The sequence below is a fragment of the Hemicordylus capensis genome, chromosome 2, assembly GCF_027244095.1.
Source record: "Hemicordylus capensis ecotype Gifberg chromosome 2, rHemCap1.1.pri, whole genome shotgun sequence".
Taxonomy (NCBI): Eukaryota; Metazoa; Chordata; class Lepidosauria; order Squamata; family Cordylidae; genus Hemicordylus; species Hemicordylus capensis.
The window spans coordinates 207,481,070-207,498,772 of record NC_069658.1 but is presented as its reverse complement, the minus strand read 5'-3'; the positions used below and the strand labels follow the sequence as shown (position 1 = coordinate 207,498,772).

Below are 17,703 nucleotides of genomic sequence, written 5' to 3'. Positions count from 1 at the left end.
TTAAAACACACACACACACACACACACACACAGAGTCATTCATTATTGAAGTTACCCAAAGAACCAAACAGTAGGATGGGCTTTTTAGAAACAGTGATCGAAAGAGGACTGCGTCCAGCTGCAGGCGGTGGAAGACAAACGGCCAACTCTTTGGCTGGGCGCTGTAAGCAACAGCAAGGGATGGGGGGTCCAGACCCAAAGGGGTGCGTGTGCTGCAGACCGCCCCCCCCCTCTCTCTGGGCCTCCGCCAGCCCCTCTGCACAGGCTGCTGCAGCCTTCTTGGGAAGCCCCTCCCTGGGAGGAGGAGGAGCAGCAGCGGGGAGAGGGAGGGGTCCCCAGAAGAAACTCTGCCTCCCGCGGCTGCCTGTCAGTTCCTGTCAGTGGCCGAGTCAAGACACACAGCCGGAGAAGACGGCCAGCCCAGCCAGCAGGCCGGCCCTGCCTTGGCTGCCTGCTTCCCATGCGGGTGAGCCGGAGGCCTTCTGGGCACACGGCGGGCTCTGCGCCACCCCTGCGAGGTGGAGCAGCCCGATAGAGGCCACCTTGGCTGCAAGCGGAGTGGGGCTCGGCACCCGCCGCCTGACGCCGCCACCACCCTCCTTTGGCTTCCGGGACGCGGCTCAAGCCTGCAGCCCCGTCTCCGCCGCCGCCAGCGGGCCAAGGCCATGCAGCACCTCACCAGGATCCGGAGGTTTGCCCTGGAGCTGGACCGAGGCCGGAGCCCCTACCGGGGAGGGGAGCTCCTCTCCGGGAGGGTGGTGCTGGACGTCACCAAGGGGCTGAAGGTGAGGGCGCTGGCCGTGTGTGCCCGGGGCCTGGCCACGGCCCACTGGCTGGAGAGCAAGAGCATCGGCATGAACACCGTCTACAGCGACTACACCGCCTTCGAGTCCTACCTGCGGAGGCAGCAGGCCCTGATCCGAGGTGAGCGCCTCCTTCCCCCGGTACCCTCCGGGCCTGGGGTGGCGAGGGTGGAAATGCAGGAGGGGGCCCCCTTCCCCCCCCCCCCGATGCCACTTCACCAGCTCCTTTGTCCCCGCGTCCAACTCCTGCTCTCGGCCGGGCTGACCCAGTTCTTCTCCTCGCTGGCGTCGCGACTGCTCCGGCCGCCCTCCAACCAGCCCAGCCCAGGCCTGGTCCTCTGGGAAGCCCTGCTGCCTTTCCGCCAAGGGGCCTGGATTTGGACGGCAAAGTCCAGCGCCAGCACAGCCAGGGCTGCTGCAAGGAGGCAGAGGCTGCGCGCACACACACACACACACACACGGCTGTTTGCAGAGATCTTGTCGTGGCGGCAGCGGGCAGGAAATGGGGCAAGGAGGAGGGCCCCCCCCATGTGTCCCACCGGACACGCCTGTTGTTGTCGTCGGCTTGCGAGGTGGGAGGAAGGAGCTTTGGCCCCCCCCCCCAGGATGGCAGAGGCCGGCTGCAGGCTTGCCTTGGCAGCCACCCAGAGCCACCCGGGGCTGCTCCAGTCCTGGACAGATGGCAACACCCAAAGGGCACAGATGGCCCTCCCTAGCAACCACCCAGGCACAGAAACCACCCCAGAGGTGCGGGCCACGGAGGGAGGCAGCCGGGAACGCCACCTGTGTGGGGCGGAGGGATGGGCAGCCTGCCAGGAGGGGTGTCTCGGCAAGTCCAACGTCCCCCCACCCCAGGGCCGACCAGGAGCCACGGAAGAGGCCGCTGGCAGCGCCAGGGATTGGGGTGGTCCCTGGGGGGGGGGGCTCCTCTTGCACGTCCTGCTCTCCGCGGCGAGGGGGGTGGTGGCTGGTGGTCTGAAGGGCTGGCCCAGGCGGCTGGGAAGCGCAGAGGGTCCCTGGCCGGGTCACGGCTCCGCCTGGCTCTCTCTCTCGTGGCTAGAGGCGGCCTGCAAAACCATAAAGTCGCTCTTGAGGACAAGGATGTCCTAAACCCCAGGCGGAGAAAAGAGCAGCTCAGCAGGCCAAGCAGAGCAGGAGAAAGCTGGTCTCTCAGATGTGTGTGTGTGTGTGGGGGGGGGCATCACCGGGACAGCTGACCCCTTTTGACCCTCCTCACTATTACCAGGTCACTCTGCAGAACACACGGCGCAGCATTCACAAGGCGGGGGGGTCTCTAACTGCCCATCCCAGCAAGCCAGGCATTCTCAAATCTGGGCCCCCTGATGTTGCTGGACGACAACTCCCATCGCCCCCCGTCACAGCGGTCACAAGCTGATGGGAGTTGTAGTCTTCCATCAGTTGTCTCTCGGCATTCAGCACCTCGTTAAGGCTGGCAGGCCGGTTCCCCAGGCAGGGCTGCACAAAGATGGCCCGCCAGCTGCCTTGGGATGGCAACTCCCATCACCCCCCAGCTACAGCAGCTGACAGTCAGGGGTGATGGGAGTTGTAGTGCAGCAACACCGGCGGGAGGGCCGAAGTGGTGCAGCCCGGCTTTATACCCGCTGACAAGCGGCCACATCTGGATGGGTGCCGCAGTGTGTGGGGATTTCACCCTTGGCAGCCCTGCTGCACAGCTCGGGGGCCTGTATTAGGAGGGAAGGAAAGACAGGGTCTCTGCCCCAAGGAGGCTACAAACTAAATACCCAGAATGAGAAGCAGTGGAGAGGAGGAGGGCACAGTGGAGGGACTCAGCTGTAGTGGCTGGTCCTAAGAAGCCGGGGGTGAGGTTGAGGGCTAAAAAAGGAGGCACAGCTGCCTCCGGTTCCCGGCAGCAGCTTGAGGCGGGGTGTGTGTGTTTCCCCTCTCTCCTGCCCTGCCTGAGAGGCACGCTGCCTGCAGGCTGGCCATTCATCAGGCAGCGCTGTGTTTGACTCGCAGCTGTTGGCAGACTACAGCGCCCATCATCCCCGACTGCTGCAGCAGAGGGTGATGGGAAACGTCATCCAACAGCTGGAGGGCCAAAGCTGTCTCCCCCCCCCCCCGCTGGTGCCTTCTCCCTTGTGTGCTTGAAGGTGCTTGCAAAAGAGAGGCGCTCTTAAAAACACACATGGCCAAGCGCGGCTCGATTGCCAGTTCTAAAGAAGAACGCGGAGAGGAAATGGGTGAAATAACGGAGAACAGCCCAGACGAGGCGGCGGCAACCTTCAGACAAGATTGGGCTTAGCCAGAGTCAACGAGCGTTTGAAGAGCAAGGCCACGAGACCAAACGGGCAACGGAGACGGAGTGAGAACGACGCGGGGCTGTCTCTGGGGAGGTCGATGGAAAGGTGAGGGGCCACCACAGAGGAGGCTCTGCTGCAGGAGCAGCTCCTCCAGACGGGCACAGCTGCCTCTCCTTGCCGGAGCTGGGCTTGCTCCTCTCCCTCCCCCCTCTCCTGTGCGCTGTCTGCCAGGCCGGCCATCTGCCAGGCTGCGCGCTCTACCTGACAAGTAGCCAGCCTGCAGGCAGCACAGCGCTCTTTAACACTGGGTCCAGGTGTGTGTGGGGGAGGAACAAACAGGTCTCCGGAGAGAAGAGGCAGCGGTGCCTGCTTTGACCACCCCCCCCCCCCCCGCGCTGGATCAATCAGCCTTAGGACCAGTCGCTCCTGCTGGGCTTCCAGACGCCGCCGGCCCACTTGCCCCCTGAAGGCAGAGAGGAGGGGGTCTGACGCTGGTCTCAGTGGAGAGGCCGGTTTGTGCCCGAGACTGAAAGGAAGCCCACCCTTTCCAAAGAGGACCTTGGAATTTGGAGCAGGAGCAGGAGGAGGCGGCGGCTGGAGGAAGAGCGATCCAGGCCCCGGCCACTCCGGCAGGCCTGCTGCTCCGCCTCTGCAGAGGCTCTGCTCCGTTCCCGGCCAGTGAGCACTGCTAGGATACCCAGCCTGGGACTGTTTGCACAGGGACAGGTAAACACAGGGGAGCTCTTTCGAGGCCGGGCTGGGAGCACCCAGCCAGCTCGGTCAACATCCACCTGCCCCTTCGGCAGCACAGATCCGGCGTCCAACGTTGATCAGGCAGGCTGGTGAGTCAGCCTGGGAGGCACGGCCTGGCCACCTGTCAGGCTGAAAGGCCGAGCATCTGCACGCCGTATCCGGAGGCAACCAGGCGGCTGGGATCTACTGCCCTCCGATCCAAGCAAGGCGATCCGGGCGCCTCCGGGGACGCTGCTAACATGGGACAAAGGAGCCGCCATTCGTAAACAGGGTTCGCTGCTGTGACCGTTGGCCCGAAACACTCCGATCCGCATCTGCAGCACTGCAGTTTGGCCGAAACGCCACAGGGGCTCTGGATCTGCAGGGATGGGAAACCAGTCCCGTTTCCCCAAGAGACGGCTGTTGGTAGGAGAACGCAAGTTGTGTGGAAAAGAAAAGCGTCAGAGGGACATCGTTCTCACGGATATTAGGGCTGGAGGGAGAAAGCTCCTGCCCTCTGGAAGCTCCCTAGTGGTCGCAAGCATGACTTGTCCCCTTAGCTAAGCAGGGTCCACCCTGGTTTGCATTTGAATGGGAGACTAGAAGTGTGAGCACTGCAAGAGATTCCCCTTACTAGGGGATGGAGCCGCCGCTCTGGGAAGAGCAGCAGAAGGTTCCAAGTTCCCTCCCTGGCAGCATCTCCAAGATCGGGCTGAGAGAGATTCCCACCTGCACCCTTGGAGGAGCCGCTGCCAGTCTGTGAAGATGATCCTGAGCTAGATGGACCAAGGGTCTGACTCAGTATACGGCAGATTCCTATGTGACTCTCCGCAAAAGTAAAACAAGGTTGGAGGTGGAGAGAACGCTCGTGTGCTAAGCTCCGGCTGGGCAAGGTCAAGCACAGATCCTGCCCCCAGCTTCAGAATGAGGTAGGAGGGGAAACTGTCTTCTCCTGCCCCTAACAGCAACCACGAGGCAGAGGCTTGGGGAACCACATCCCAGAGGAACGTTAGTCTGCTCCAGCAAAAGTTAACAGCCTTGGGAAGACGGAGCGAGGAGCTGCAGCAGCACTCTGCAGGTGCGGGGGGGGGGGGCGCTAGTCCGTCACGCCCCCCACCCACCCCCACCCCGTGCGTCCAGGCTCTTCCCTGCACTGGCTGCCCCAGACTAAGAGGAGGGCTGCTGGCCCTCTGGAATGATTCTGCGCTCGACTCAGAGGCCTCCGAGCCCTGCACGGACCTGCAACCCCCCCACCCCCGTGCATGTTGCATGTTGGTACCGCTGCAGGAAAGAGAAAGAGAGAGTGAGATGGTGGGAAGGAAGGAAGTCGGTCTGCTGGCTGCGGAACACCCTGCCTGCCTCTGCCGAAATGAACTCTGGGCTGCAAAGGTTTCTGCCACACACAAGCAGCTGGGAGCTGTCCCAGGACACCCCAGGTGGTGGCGGGTTTTGTGCATCACGTGCTGGCAGCATCCTCCACCCCACCCCACCCCACCCCACCCCACTCCCCCGATGCTTTTGCCGGGGACACCTTAAGTGGCGCAGCAGGGAAATGCTTGACTAACAAGCGGAAGGTTGCCAGTTCGAATCCCCACTGGTCTGTTTCCCCCACATAAATCGGACCGCAGCGATATAGGAAGATGCTAAAAGGCATTGTTTCATACCGCGCGGGAGGAGGCCGTGGCAAATCCCTCCTGTATGCTACCCAAAGAAAACCGCAGGGCTCTGTGGGCGCCAGGAGTCGACATCGACTTGACGGCACACCTTACCTTTACCACTGGCTGTCCACTATGTGTCGCCCCTGCCTTTGATCAAGACACCAGCGCGCCGAAAGTTTCCAGCTACTTGCTCTTCTCCCTTTCCCCCAGGAGGAGGTGGTGTCTGCCAAGAGCCCGAGGCACTCCCTGCCACCCCGCCCCCGCCCCCCCCCCCCGCACACAGACTGTTTTCCTGCAACTTCTCTTATGTTTTGCCAGGAGCTGTTTTTCCAGAACGTGGCTAAACAGTTCTCCGCCGTGTCCCTTCCTGCTCATTCGCATGCCCGCCAAATGGAACCTCCATATGCAGGGGATGTATACCAAATGTGCTGTGAGAGGGCCAAACCACAACTGCTGCCCTCAGGCCCTCCCAGGGGCACCCAGCTGGCTGCTGCTGCCAGGATCAGAGCTGGAGGGCAGGGGGGTGGATGGGGGGCAGTGCCGATCCAGAAATGCATCCCGGGAGTTCTGTCTGCATGCCCACTTGCCTGCACATAGCGCATGGCTCTTCAAGAGCATCCTAAACCCATAGGAGCATAGGAAGCTGCTGTATACTGAGTCAGACCCTTGGTCTAGCTAGCTCAGTATCGTCTACACACAGACTGGCAGTGGCTTCTCCAAGGTTGCAGGCTGCAGTCCCTCTCAGCCCGATCTTGGAGATGCTGCCAGGGAGGGACTTTGGAACCTTTTTCTGCTCTTCCCCGAGCAGTGGCTCCATCCTCACAAGGGGGAATCTCTTCCAGGGCTGCTCACACTTCTAGTCTCCCATTCATATGCAACCAGGGCAGACCCTGCTTCGCTAAGAGGATAAGTCATGCTGGCTACCACGAGACTGGCTCTTCTCTCTCTCTCAGACTGAGAAGAAGAGACACTAGGCCGCCTTTGGGCATTTCCACACACACAAGCACCCTGCAAGGCAGAGACTGGTGGCTTCCAAGCCCCACTGTGAAGCTGGGGTCGCCAACCCTCCTCCTCCAGAGGAGCTCCTTTGCCTGGGTTTAAAGAGGTTCCCTGCTGCTGCTCCTCCAGACTGACCCCCTGAAGCGAGAGGGAGGCATATTGGCTTCCTGAGGCCCGGCAACCTCTTTCTGAAGAGGGCTACTCCAGGTTCCTTGAGCAAAGGGCCATCAGGGCTGGGGAGCCGCTCTTGCTTGTGCCTGCCAGTGGCTTGGGAGGGGGGAACGGGCAAGTCCGCAGTGTGTCTGGCGGGGTCAGAGGGCGCCCCCCCCCCACTCCAGCCCGGCCCAGGCCAGCCCGAGAATTCTGCCAGAGGCATCGCGCGCTCCGGGGTGGTCCTGCTCCGCAGAGCGGCTGGAGAGCGCGGCTCAGCTCCGGAGAGCGAGCCGCGGGGTGGGAACCACCTGGGAGTGATGTAAGCCTCCCCCGGAGAACATCCAGCGGGTGGGCGCAGGCCAAGGCAGGAAACAAGGCGGGCCAACAGAGCGGGCTCGGGACGGACAGGCCCCTCCGCGCCGCTCTCCATGCGGCTCAATTGGGAAAGGTCGCTGCCGGCGTGCCGGAGCAGAGTCGGGGGGCGCGCGGCGGGCGGGATCGGGACTAAGATGCGGGCGCAGATGTGGCGGCGCCCCCCGCCCCGTGCAGAAAGATGCAAGGCGGGCGGGGACCCCCAGGCAGCAGAAGCGCCAGAGGGGCAGCAGTCCGAGGCTGCAGCGGCAGCAAAGGCTCTGGGGAGGATTGCTGCGGCGGCGGCTGCTGCCCTCGAGGCCCCCAGACTTGGGGGGCTGGTCTTCCTCCGCATGCCTCCTCCCTTTGGGCCCTCCTTTTCTCCCCCGCAACGCGCACAACAGCCTGCCCTTCGCCCAGTGGGGGAAAGTTGAGCTCCCCGGCCGGCCGCCGCACGAAGTTTGCAGACCCAGACCCAGTCCCAGGCGGGCGACGCCGGCTTGCGGGCTTGCTCGCCCAGCAGCGCAGCGCCGGAGGAGGAGAGGCGTGTGCGCATGCTCGCCGCCTTGTTTTGCCACGGTTGCTCCTCCTGCGCCCCCATCCCCTGGTCCGGCCGGCCCCCTCGCGCGCCCATTGGCTTCCCGTCGGCCGCGGGGCGGGGCCTCGGCGAGGGGCTGGGGGCATTTAAAGGGCTTCCGCGCGGCGGCGGCTCCAGAACTGAGTGCCAAAGCGCCCCTCTGGCTCCTCGCAAGCAGCCGCAGCCACAGCCGACGTCTGTCCCGCCTGCCCGGTGCCTGCTGCCCGCGCCATGATCTTCGACCGGCTGAAGCGCTTCGCCATCGTGCTGGACTGCCCTGAGCTGGCCTCGCCGCCCGTCTTCAGCTCGGGCGAGAGCGTGGCCGGCCGCGTCGTGCTGGAGCTGTCCGGGGAGGCGCGCCTGGGCGCCCTCCACCTGCACGCCGAGGGCTGCGCCAAGGTCCACTGGACCGAGTCCCGCAGCGCCGGCTCCAGCACCGCCTACACGCAGAGCTACAGCGACCAGGTCGACTTCCTCAGCCACCAGGAGACCCTCCTCGCCCCGCCAGGTAGGGCGCACGGACCGGCCGCCGGGCTGGGTTGGGGGCTTGCAGGGGGAGGAGGAGGAGGCGGCCAGGAGGGTCCCCTCCGTATCGGCAGCCGTGCCAGGCTCCGCCGTCTCTCCAGCAGGAGGGAGCCAGCCAGCCCACCCCAGACTGTCGCTTTGGACGCGGCTGCCAGCCGGCCCTCCTGGCCGTCTCCCGGCTGGCAGGAGGGGGCCTGGGCGAGCCCCCTGCCCCGCCGCTCTCTGGATCTTCCCGGGGGCTGGCACGGCGGGGCAGGGGGCTCGCCCAGGCCCCCTCCTGCTAGCCGCGGGAGCCTGGGAGGGCGCTTGGGGTGGGGTTGAGGCCGGGATCTTCCTCCAGTGGCCGCTGCCGGCCCGGAGCGGTTGCCCGAGCTCGGCTCTTGCAGCTGGCGCGGGGCGGCTTCCTTTGACAGCAGGCGACGCTCCTCTTTTCCGCCCTTCCGCGCCCCGCCAGCGTCTCGCAGCAGCAGCGCGCTCCGCGGGCGCCCCGGCCCGGCTCTCTGCGCTGCTTGCTCACCACGGCTCTCTCTCTCTCTCTCTGTTCCCGGCAGACCACGGAGAGGTCACCGTCCTCCCGGCCGGCCACCACGAGTTCCCCTTCACCTTCCAGCTCCCCGAGTAAGTCCTGCGCTCGAGGCGGGTGTGCCCTGGCAGGGGAGGGCGGGGGGAGGCGATGACACCCACCCACCCCGCTCCCTGCGCCTGCCCGCTTGGCCTGACAGACGCCCCGCTCTCCTTCGCGGACAGGACTCTGGCCACCTCCTTCGAGGGCAAGCACGGCAGCGTCCGCTACTGGCTGAAGGCCAAGCTGCACCGGCCCTGGGCCTCGGTCAAGAAGGCCAAGAAAGAGTTCACCGTCATCGAGCCCATCGACATCAACACGCCCGCCTTGCTGGTAAGCCCCGGGGGCCCTTCAGCCTGGCTGTCTTTCCCTGACTGTTCCTCTGGAAACGGGGCTGCTAGCCTGGCTGGTCTTGTGTTAGCACTGGGGCTAAAGGTGTCGGTGACCCGCCTTGAGAGGCTTTGAGCGAGAGCGAGCCGAGAAACCCAGCACTCCATAAGCCCCCCAGAAGGTGCCCCGGTTTGTTGGGTCCCCCAGGCAGATGCGGCACCCCACCGCCAGCGTGCCGGTCCAGACCTTTCCAGGCCATGGTATGACAGTTCATTGCGCTTGGGGCCAAAGAACGCCAAGGTGGCCTTTGGCCCCTGCTCACCCCCGAGCTCAGCAGGGATTTGAGCTGTCTTCCAACAGGACATGCAGGGCACACCTGCTGCTGCTGGCAGACAGGCCTCCCGGAGAGCCCGGGATGCTCAAGGCCCCAATCTGGTCCCGTGGTGGTTCCCAGCAAGGGTGTTGCTGCCACTGTATTCAGCAGCCCTGACTCGCATGGGCTGAGCAGAGTGGCCCCCCTCCATCGTGGTTCTTTCAGAAGAACCCGAGCACAAGGCCCCCCCGGGGGACACCGAGGGCAAGCCCCTTTCTGCAAAGAGACAGGTGCAGGCAGTGGGAGTAAGGAAAGGCGGCGAAGCGATACAGGGTGTTAAAACCTGAGGGGGAAAAGAGGTGTCTTGAAGCAAAGAAGGGGGGGGAATCCTGGAGGTACCTGGAAGTCCTCCTTCTGTAAGTTTCTCTGGAGGCTCTTCCTTAGGACAGAGGAAGGATCCTCGCCAAACGCTGCCAGCTGGCCAGAGGGCTGCACTGTGGAAGGGAGTTGCTCAGGGCGTGGAGAAAGGAGCCCCTTCCCCTGATCAAGCGCCTCTCTTCTCCCCACAGGCGCCTCAGGCTGGTGCCAAAGAGAAGCTCGCCCGTGCTTGGTACTGCAACCGTGGCCAAGTCTCCATCTCCGCAAAGATTGACCGGAAAGGCTACACCCCAGGTGAGTTGCCCGGAACTTGGGAAGCAGAGAGGCAGCAAGGCCTCCCGTCCCCCTCGCTCCGCGATTCCCTGGCCATGAAGAGCTCTGGGGAGGATCTGAGTGGATCAACAAACCACAGGCCCTTTCTGCTCCTTCCACAAATTGGTCTAGTCCCTTTTTAAAAAGCCATCTGTGGCTCGCATGTTGTGGCAGTGAGTCCCCAAAGTTAACGCCGTGAAGCCGCTGGCCCGGGGGTCAAAGAAGAAGCCTAACGCTGCTCTCTCCCGGCTTTCCCTCTCGGCAGGTGAAGTCATTCCCATCTTTGCCGAAATTGACAACTGCACCACACGCACGGTGGTACCCAAAGCTGCCATCATCCAGACACAGACTTTCATTGCCCGAGGAAACAAGAAGCAGAAGAAGTCCATCGTGGCGAGCATCGTGGGAGACTCCATTGCGGCGGGGAAGCGGGAGGTGTGGCACGGGCGTGCGCTCAAGATCCCCCCCGTGGGACCCTCCATCCTGCAATGCCGCATCATCCACGTGGAGTATGCCCTCAAGGTGAGTGACGGACGCAGAGGCAGATGTAGGCGGGCAGGCTTTTATTCCTGACTCTTCTTTCTTTCTTACCGGAGATTTGTCAGGTTCATGGCCCTGAAGCAGAGCCAAAGGGCAGAACATCTTCCAATGCTCTATTGTAACACAGAAAAACTTCCATTTCTAAAAATGCACCCCGCCCCCTCACCATGAAATCAGTAATCTGATGGGTAGATACAATACCAGTCAAGGTTATAATTGACTCTATAATGTAAATGCATAACTCTTTGGGCATGAGGGAGAGAGAGAGAGAGATGTCTGAGGCACGTGAGTCCTCCAGCTCTGCTTACGGAACAACTCAAGCTGGCTCAGTCCAATCCGCTTAGGGAACCGGGTCTGCAAAAGCTTCGGATCTGAAACGTTCCCCCAAACCCACATTGCTGCTCCTAGGTTTGAAAAGCCTGTGGTAGCACATGTAACATTTAAATGAATTTAAATATCTGAGGGCCGCATGAGGCCAGGGCTTCTGCACCTTCTAGAACTGCCTGCCACGCCCAGCAAAGGAAGCCCCAAAGCAGCTCTGCAGAAGGGGGAGCTGGGCTCTGCCAGACAAAACCAGGTTTCTGAGCCACCCTCTCCTCCTCCCTTGCTCTGGCAGGTCTGCATCGACATCCCAGGGACTTCCAAACTCTTCTTGGAGCTGCCGCTGGTGATCGGGACTATCCCGCTCCATCCCTTCGGCAGCCGCACGTCCAGCATCAGCAGCCAGTACAGCGTCAACATAGACTGGCTACGGATGGGCATCACCGACCAGCCGGAAGGTAAGCGCTTGATGTCAAGGCCTTGGAGGGTGGGTGGGTCGTTCTTAATCCAGGGATGGAATCCAAGGCCGAGAGGCCGCTTGGAGGGCCTCGAGCAAAACGAATGGAGGCGTAGGAAAGGTCTGAGCCGCTAGCAGCCATGATGCCTAGATGGAACCTCCAGGTTCCAGGGCAGTCTACCTCAGAATGCCAGCGACCGAGGAGCTAGGCCAGGAGAGGGCTGTTGCCCATGCCTTGCTTGCAGAATTCCTGGTTGGCTGACTGCAGGAAGCGGGGGGGGGGCGCTCAACTAGAGGGGCCTTGGGTCTGATCCAGCCGGGCTCTTTGCTCGATGCTAAGAAACCCTCCTCTAACTGAAGCCCCTGTGTCTTTCTCTCCAGCTCCGCCAGAGTATTCTTCCGTGGTATCCGGGGAGGAAACTGTTGGGAGCCTTTCACCTCCTTGCCCGGAAGAAGCCTCCGGTATCCTCGAAGGGCCTTTCTTTGCTTACATCCAAGAATTCCGCTTCCGGCCTCCCCCTCTCTACTCTGAGGTGAGCCCGGAGGGAGGCCAGGGTGGTGTGGAGGTGCAGGGGGTTGGGGGTCCTCCTTGCTGCCCCATCCAGCTCCCCCTGGGCAGGACCTGCCACACTGATCTCGGGGCAGGGGGGCGTACCTGGCGTACTTCCAGCAGGGCTTGGGGATGGAGGACCTCCAGGGCTTCCTGGACCGGAGTGCCTCGCCTTGATGCAGTTGCTATGATAAAGCAGCAGTTGCTGGGGGGGGTGGCCCAGCTCCTCTGCTCCTCCAGCCAACTCTCTGTGCTCTGGGGGCTGACCTCTGCCTTCTCCTCTCTCTCTCCCCCCAGGTGGACCCCAACCCCCCCTCCGACAACAGCGCCCGCCCACGCTGCATGACTTGCTGAAGGAGGCGTCGTCGTCGTCCAACTTGAGATCATCGTCTTCTACAACGGAAATCCCTTTTGCCGAGAGAACCGCAGCGGACAGGCGGTGATGGGGGTGTGGGGGGGGGGAATCGGCCCTCGCCCCCGAAGCTGCACCTGCCCTGGGACTGGCGTGTCGTGCGGAACGTGTGTGCCAGACGCTCCACGCCGTATCGGCCGGTGCGGGAGATACGAAGGGAAGGGAACTCCGGAGCAGCAGTGGCGGCAGCAGCAGGCAGCACCTCCTCAGGATTATGCCCAAGACTTGAGGCTCCGAGCAGCACTCCCTGCAGGGGGGCCACGATGATGCCTTTGGGCCTGCTGCGTGGCTGGCGCCACCCCCAGCTTGGAGAAGCGGGGCCCGCCCCTCTCCCCCAGGGAGGAGGCCTCTGCTCGGTCCTCCAGGACAAGCCATATGTGCCTTGAAGGAAGAAGCCCACCCAGTGCCTTCGGGGGACGCCGCCTTGCCACTTGTGGCATTCTTGGGCCACCCACTCAGGTTCCTCTCCAAGACTGGCCAGACCTGCCACACCCATCGGGGTGGGCGAGGGGTGGGCGGGAAGAAACTCGCCCACCTGCTCGAGCAGAGATTGTGGGCGGCCCGTGGCGAGTGGGGTGTGTGTGTGTGTGTCTGTGTGTGCACGCACAGCCTCCTTTCTCTGCCCTCGCTGCAGCAGGGAGTGGGTCTGGCTTCGCCACAGATGAAAGTTTGACTAATTGCACTCTGTGGGGGAGGCGGGAAGAGATGGCGACATCGGAGATGTTGTGTGCAGCCTCTGTTTCCTGCTGCCGTTGAGCAGAAGAGCAGCCCCTTGCAAGCCAGGAGGCAGGCCTGATGGCTGATCGTGCAGTGGGAAAGGCAGCTCTTAAGCGCTGGTTCTGTGAACCCAGCAAAGGACAATGGAAAGACATTTGCAGAGCAAATTCCTTGGGGTGCTCCTGCCCATTTGGAGGAGGAAGGTGAGGAGGGAACTCTCTCTCTCTCTCTCTCCCTACAATGCATTCCACGAGCTTCAGACACACAACTTTCCAAAGCTCCAGGAGTATGAAGATTCCCCCATAACAGGCCTCTGGGCCGAATGCTTGTACCTCTTTTTCTGACGTGCTCTGGTTTGATGCAGATTTACAGCAACCTGTTTCTAGGTTTGCATATTTTATATACTTGGTGCCTTAAGCTGTGTTTGGAAATATGGCTGTATTTGTATGTCTTTTAAAATGCCTGGTTTTGTACAAGTGATGCAAAATAAATTCATGAAAACTACCAGTAACCAGCATTCTCCTGGATGTCTCTTTACGGTCAGGCAACTATATACTAGTGTGTAAGTCCTATTCCACCCCACCATTACTATTTTTTCTTTACTACTTACCCTTTGATCCTTTGGCTTTGAAATGGACCCTCCAAAGCTGCTACCTACTGAGTCAGGCCCTTGGTCTGTCTAGCTCCGTATTGTCTACACTGACTGGCAGCAGCGCTCCATAATTTCAGGCAGAGAAGGGTCTTCCCCAGCCGTGCCTGGCAAGGATTCGACCCCTGAAGTACAATCCTCTCCTATTGAGTCACACAAGGAAGCTAAAAAAAGTACCACCACAAAACCATTATCAGTCAGACAGAGCAACAGAGGCAAATCCCAAGATAAAAACTAGAGCCCGAGCAGCCTGCTTTGAGCTCTGCCTGGTCAGCACTTTCTGGGGCGAGAGCCAGAGAGACACCAGTCCATCAAAACACAGCCCTTGACACATCTGATCAAAACCAGGCTCGTCTGCGACTTAACGTTTAAACTCCTGTGGGAGGGAGTTCCCTGGGTGAGATTGTGGCTTGGTCTTCCGCTTCCCAAGTGTTAAGGGCTGCCATATCACCCGCTCGGCTACCCTGCCACCCCTTGCATGCTTATGTCCATGGCAGGGAACCTCTTGCATTCAGTAGGAAAGTTCTCTAACCCGGGAAATGCAGTTGGGAGGTCCCGGAAGCCAAACCTAGGCTGCTAGGTAGCATATACTGAAGGACAGGACCCCCAAGGTGGCATTCTCTGAAGTGCTACCTGTTCCACATGCAGAGCCAGCTACAGAGGTGGAGCTGCGGGCAGATGGCACCCACCTGAGAACCCTTAAAAGAACTCAAATGTGAAACTGCCAACTTCCTCGCAAAACGTATCCCTGCAATCAGGCTCTGTACAGGAGAACTGGAAAGTAGCAACAAGTAACACCGAAAGTAACACCGATTTTTAAGAAGGGATCCCAGGGGGGGGTCTGGGAAATTACAGGCCAGTGAGCTTAACGTCTATTTCAGGCAGATTGATGGAAAACATTCTCAAGGATAAAACTGTAAAGCACACAGAAGAACAGGCCCTGCTGGGTTTCTGCAAAGCTAATCCTTCAGAGTTCTTTGAGAGTGTCAACAGGCATATGGACAAAGGTGATCCAGTTGACAATGTTTGCTTGGGTTTCCAAAAAGCTTTAGATCCTCATCAGACTGTTGAGAAAACTTAGCAGTCATGGGATAATGGGGCAGGTTCATGTTCATGGCTTGGTAACTGGTTGAAGGACAGGAAATGGGGTGGGAATAAATGGAGAGTTCTCTAAATGGAGGAAAGTAAGAAGTGGGGTCCCCCAGGGATCTGTACTGGGACCCGTGCTTTTTAATTTATTCATAAATGATCTAGAAGCAGGGGTAAGCAGCGATGTGGCTAAATTTGCAGATGACACCAAACTCTTCCGGGTAGTGAAATCCCAAACGGATTGTGAGCAGCTCCAAAAGGATCTCTCCAAACTGGGGGAGTGGGCGACAAAATGGCAAATGCCGTTTATTGTATTTTTATTGTTCCATTTTTATACCACCTTTCATAATGCATCTCAAGGCAGTTCAATGTAAACAAGTGTAAAATGATACATATTGGGGGCAGGGGGGAACTGCACATATACGCTGATGGGATCTGAGCTGTCGGTGACTGACCAGGAGAGGGATCTTGGTGTCGTGGTGGACAGCGCGTTGAAAGTGTGGACTCAGTGTGCAGCAGCCGTAAAAAAGGCCAATTTCCTGCTAGGGATCATTAGGAAGGGTACTGAAAATAAAAATGTTAACATAATGCCCTTATACAAATCTATGGTGCAGCCACATTTGAAGTACTGTGTACAGTTTTGGGCACCTTAGCAGACATTATAGAACTGGGAAAGGTGCAGAAGAGGGCAACCAAAATAATCAGGGGCCTGGAGCACCTTCCTTATGAAGCAAGGCTACAACACCTGGGGATTTTTAGTTTGGAAAGAGAGGTGACTATGGAGAAACATGATCGAGGTATATAAAATTATGTATGGAGTAGAGAGACTGGACAAAGATAAATGTTTCTTCCTCGATAACAACATCAGAACCAGGGGTCATCCCATGAAACTGAAGGCCAGGAAATTTAAGACCAACAAAAGGAAGCACTTTTTCACACAGCGCATAATTAATCTATGGAATTCTCTGCCACAAGATGTGGTGATGGCCACTAACTTGGATGACTTTAGAAGGGCTTAGACAAATTCATGGAGGACAGCCAGGTCTATCAATGGCTGGTGGCTATAGGCCACCTCCAGCCTCAGAGGCGAGATGCCTCCAAATACCAGTTGCAGGGGAGCAACAGCAGCAGGAGAGAGGGCAGGCACATCCCACTTGCCTGGGGGCTCCCCGGAGGCATCTGGTGGGCCACTGTGGGAAACAGGATGCTGGACTGGATGGGCCTTCTTGGGCCTGATCCAGCAGGGCTGTTCTTACGTTCTCAGGTCACTCGGTCAGGTCTCCATGCCTGGAATGGTGCCTGTCCTAAAAACCCAATGTGAGTGAAAGGGAGCAGCTTATGAACAGTAAGTCTCTCCCCTTGGGCTAAACTCGGAGACCCCTGAAGCCCCCTGCCTTGGACACCTTGGCTGCTCCGCTACAACCCTTGGGAAGGGAGGAGTTTCACTCCATGGCGCATAAATCTCTTTCCTAGGAATCAGGGCATTCTCGGTTCTCTTATCGGACATTTCCGAGTTCGTTACGTTATTCCTGCCTCGGGAGGTTCATTTTGCTATCTTTGTCGATTTTCCTTTTACCCAGTTGTAGGACTTGGTACATTTCATTTATTTATTATTACATTTCTATACCGCCCCGCCCAACAGCTCTGGGCAGTTTACAAAACCGAAACAGAATAGAATCATTTAAAAATCCATTGTAAAACCATATAAAATCTAAACAATTCAAACCCAGTTTAAAACAGTTAAAACAATTTTAAAACCCTGGAAGGCCAGACCAAAAAAGAAAGAAAAAAGAAACACCTCCCCCCATTTCTTTCCCCAGGCATTTGGAATAAAGATTTGGGAAAGGGGTGTGGAAACCTTTTTCTTCTTCTTCTTCTTCTTTTTGCAGGAGGGGGAGGGTTGTCGGAAGAGATAGGATTGCACCAGTTTGTTGGTTTGTTTAAAATATTTATATCCCACCCCGCCAGTGCAATATTGCTTGGGGCGGCTTACAGCAATAACATAGACACAGATACAAGTAATAAAATAAAATTTTTTAAAAATTCAGATTGAAAACAATTATTGGGTTCAAATTAAAACTGAAAATTATAAAAATGTTATATAAAGATGTATTTTAAAAACACGGAGGGAGGGAGTGTGGCAAATTGTCAACTCAACCGATGCAAGCCTAGTTTATTTATCACCTTGATTTTTGTTTCAGTGCTATCCAGCGAGGGCTCAGTCAAGAGCAGATGGGAGCTGGCCTTGTGGTCGCAAACACGACTTGTCCCCTTAGCTAAGCAGGATCCGCCCTGGTTGTACTTGAATGGGAGACTTGATGTGTAAGCACTGGAAGAGATTCCCCTCAGGGGGATGGAGCCACTCTGGGAAGAGAATCTAGGTTCCAAGCTCCCTCCCTGGCAGCATCTCCAAGAGAGGGCTGAGAGAGATTCCTGCCTGCAACCTTGGAGAAGCTGCTGCCAGTCTGTGCAGACAATACTGAGTGAGATGGACCAAGGGTCTGACTCAGTAGATGGCAGCTTCCTATGTTCCTATGAGCAGGTTCTGCCTCATTCCTCATGAGGCAATCCTTATGAGGCACTCCTGGACACTCAGCATCTGGGCTGCCCTTCCATTATCAGTTGCAAGTAGGTCACACCCACTCTGGTGGGAACTCAGGCATGCTTCAGGCGGGAACTCACTGGCCCCTGTTCTTCCGTTCAGCACACACCTGTCAGCCACCTGGCAGCAGGGCCGGCTTCTGGCCTCCCTTGGCAACCTGCACCTTCCATCCCTATAACAGGGATCCCCAGATGCTGTGGACTACAACTCCCAGAATCCTCAGCTGCAATGGTAGCCCACAGCATGTGGGAATCCCTGTTAGAGGCAACACGGGTCCCTTCTCGGGTCTTTATCCTTCTCTAGGAGCTGCCGGCTGAGGAGAAGCCTCCACCGTCGGACCAGCGAAAGGACAGCCCTGCTGCTGGGTCATGCCAGGCGCTTGGGAAATTTC

The 17,703-nt window shown here is 58.9% G+C and overlaps 1 protein-coding gene across 2 annotated transcripts; it reads left to right on the top strand.

Moving 5' to 3' along the window:
• The first annotated feature begins 397 nt into the window (after window positions 1-397).
• On the top strand, window positions 398-13,483 carry ARRDC2 (arrestin domain containing 2). 2 transcript variants are annotated; one of them, XM_053297834.1, is made up of 8 exons: window positions 398-924; window positions 8,632-8,698; window positions 8,828-8,975; window positions 9,855-9,957; window positions 10,241-10,497; window positions 11,132-11,294; window positions 11,675-11,826; window positions 12,141-13,483. In XM_053297834.1, exons 1-8 carry the CDS (start codon window positions 666-668, stop codon window positions 12,195-12,197), a joined length of 1,206 nt encoding a protein of 401 aa, XP_053153809.1. In that variant the 5' UTR covers window positions 398-665; the 3' UTR covers window positions 12,198-13,483. The 2 variants fall into 2 exon arrangements, with proteins under 2 accessions (XP_053153809.1, XP_053153808.1); XM_053297833.1 differs by lacking the exon at window positions 398-924 and adding an exon at window positions 7,254-8,063.
• Window positions 13,484-17,703: the final 4,220 nt, after the last annotated feature.

What these genes read in the sequence shown, in the direction of transcription:
- ARRDC2 (XM_053297833.1), top strand. Translation starts at nt 7,787, where the DNA reads ATGATCTTCGACCGGCTGAAGCGCTTCGCCATCGTGCTGGACTGCCCT. An exon ending in ACGTGGAGTATGCCCTCAAG is followed by an intron (nt 10,498 to 11,131) that starts GTGAGTGACGGA and finishes TTGCTCTGGCAG; the next exon opens with GTCTGCATCGACATCCCAGG. An exon ending in CATCACCGACCAGCCGGAAG is followed by an intron (nt 11,295 to 11,674) that starts GTAAGCGCTTGA and finishes CTTTCTCTCCAG; the next exon opens with CTCCGCCAGAGTATTCTTCC.